Consider the following 2,120-nt stretch of genomic DNA (forward strand, 5'->3'; position numbering starts at 1 on the left):
TCAAAAGTTAACATCAAGACCATTTTTAATCCAGTCAAACTTGAACTTGAAATTCTACTCATTTAGCACCTTTTTCCGCCTATTTTGTTTCAAAACACCCAACTTGGTATCTTGTCTCATTGAACTTATTCATGTATTTTACTTTTATCTTTTTTTTTTTTTTTTTTCCAACTAGCCATAATTCATCACTATATAATTGATCTTCAAGATGTATACAAAACATCAACAAGAATTGCAACGATCCCAAACTTAGAATTATAAAACACAAAAAAAGTGATCAACTAGGTATTTGTAATACAATTACATAATCCCAAGCATGGACCGAATATGCAGATGACCCAATGCAACTCCATATTTAACAAAAGGCTTTCGTAGCAACACGAATCCTAAACCTTTAGTTTTGATAATGAGAATGGCTGATGTCGACATGAAGAAGGCGACCTAAGTGCGAGAATACGGGGATCGACGTGGCGAGGAAAGAGATTTGAGCCACGCGACGTCGATGCGGCGTCGTCACCAGGTCGAGATCCCACGACGTCACGGAACCATCAGGAACTGCCAGTTCTCCGCATCACATAACTGATTCCGTTGCTCTGCGGTATTTCTGCTGAATCGCAAGCATAACAAGGCTATTAATGTGCTGGTGGGCAGCCGCTGCTCGCTCACTCTCATCACTCACAGCACTTTTGATTGCTTCGATCCTCATTTCCTGCTGAGTCTGGTCTGATTGGTGATGCGCTGTGTGACCTGCTCGACGCTGCCGTGCTGCCGGTCTTTGGGTTTGTTTGTTGTTGTTGTCCACCAGGAGCAACATGGGCGCCTGGGTGAAGCTCGCCATCCTGTGTGAGTCATGGCTTTGATGTTGTCATGGATTATGCATCGGATCTGTTCTGAAAGAGCCTTTGTGATGGAGGAGAATGGTGATGTAAAAATTCAATGGAAAACTCACTGCCGCTTTTCTGGGTCCAGGTCTCATGGTTAATTTCATGGTCGCGGCGTCCATCTCCGTAGAAACTCCCGACAACGATAAGGTGACTACCCAATTTTGAGGCGTTCGTTTTTCCAGGATTGGAAATCATGGGAGTGATGGGTCCATGATCAGTGCAGTGCTCTTGATTGTGTTCTAAAATGGGAAAGAGTGCTTACTTCTGTATTTATCAACAGGGGTTGTGTTAACCGTGTGTGGAATTTGACGGTGCAGGTGTGTGGTCCACGACTACTCAGAACAGAAGCTCCACAGGCAAACCCACGACGAGCTGTCTATCGGCCAGGTAAGGACCAATCAGACTCATGTTGGTTTAGCTTATCTTTTTCGAATGCGTGAATTTCGCGGGGTATCTTCTGTGGTACCTGACTGCAGGGTAAAATTACCGAGCCAAATATTAGATGTCGAACCAAGGGTTTGCATATAACTATAAGTTCCATCGAGTGTGGGTTTAGCATATGTAAGCGTTTGTTACTTAATTATGCCATATCAGTGGATAGACTATCTGGATGCTTCGGGCTGCAGGCTGTTCCGTTGGACCCGTGTGCCCTCCAAACAACACCATCGTATGCGAGAATGATGCTGAGACAGGAGAAACTGGTGGATGTATATGCACTTTAGTGCACATCTGCCACCCAGAAAGAAAAAATTGCACCTACTACGTCAACGGCATGGCTGAGACGACTTGCGGCTTTTGAAGCCGACGTCACTGAAACTTGACAATGCTTTGCCATTTCAACGATGAACTCACCGATATCTTTCCTTGCTGATATTCTGAAGAGAAACTCAACTCTCTCCAGCTGAAAATATTTGGTTGAAATACATATTTGTTGAGGAGGGATGTTACCCTCACTCTCTGTATAGGAAGCTTGTAGAGTTCATTGGCTTATTTCTGCTGAATTCTGCCCATAAATGTGTATTTTTTAAACAAGACTATCCAAGATCATGCAATAAATTCTGTGAACATAAGCAAACGAGCTGCTTTCAAAGCACAGAAAAGCATCGCACTCTTTTCCATGAACCTTGTATGGCATGATATATGAGCCTGTGACTGCATGGTCAACTGGGTGGTCAAAGCATGAGGATGACTAGGCTGATGTGTGAAGCCAACAGCAAAAGAGTTCAGTGGTGACCA

The 2,120-nt window shown here is 43.8% G+C and overlaps 1 protein-coding gene across 1 annotated transcript; it reads left to right on the forward strand.

Annotated features, from left to right (window-relative positions):
• The first annotated feature begins 642 nt into the window (after positions 1-642).
• Positions 643-1,984, forward strand: LOC112293365 (uncharacterized). The gene is made up of 4 exons (XM_024542671.3): positions 643-843; positions 970-1,031; positions 1,202-1,271; positions 1,511-1,984. The coding sequence occupies exons 1-4, from the start codon at positions 813-815 to the stop codon at positions 1,681-1,683; spliced, it is 336 nt and encodes a 111-aa protein (XP_024398439.1). The 5' UTR covers positions 643-812; the 3' UTR covers positions 1,684-1,984.
• The last annotated feature ends 136 nt before the right edge of the window (positions 1,985-2,120 follow it).

The sequence above is a fragment of the Physcomitrium patens genome, chromosome 16, assembly GCF_059467195.1.
Source record: "Physcomitrium patens ecotype Gransden chromosome 16, ASM5946719v1, whole genome shotgun sequence".
In the NCBI taxonomy this organism is placed as follows: domain Eukaryota; kingdom Viridiplantae; phylum Streptophyta; class Bryopsida; order Funariales; family Funariaceae; genus Physcomitrium; species Physcomitrium patens.

Bases quoted from the DNA above. Each gene is read 5' to 3' on its own strand.
- LOC112293365 (XM_024542671.3), top strand. From the start codon at position 813: ATGGGCGCCTGGGTGAAGCTCGCCATCCTGT. The intron at 844-969 runs GTGAGTCATGGC...TTCTGGGTCCAG, and splicing joins GGTGAAGCTCGCCATCCTGT to GTCTCATGGTTAATTTCATG. The intron at 1,272-1,510 runs GTAAGGACCAAT...TTCGGGCTGCAG, and splicing joins ACGAGCTGTCTATCGGCCAG to GCTGTTCCGTTGGACCCGTG.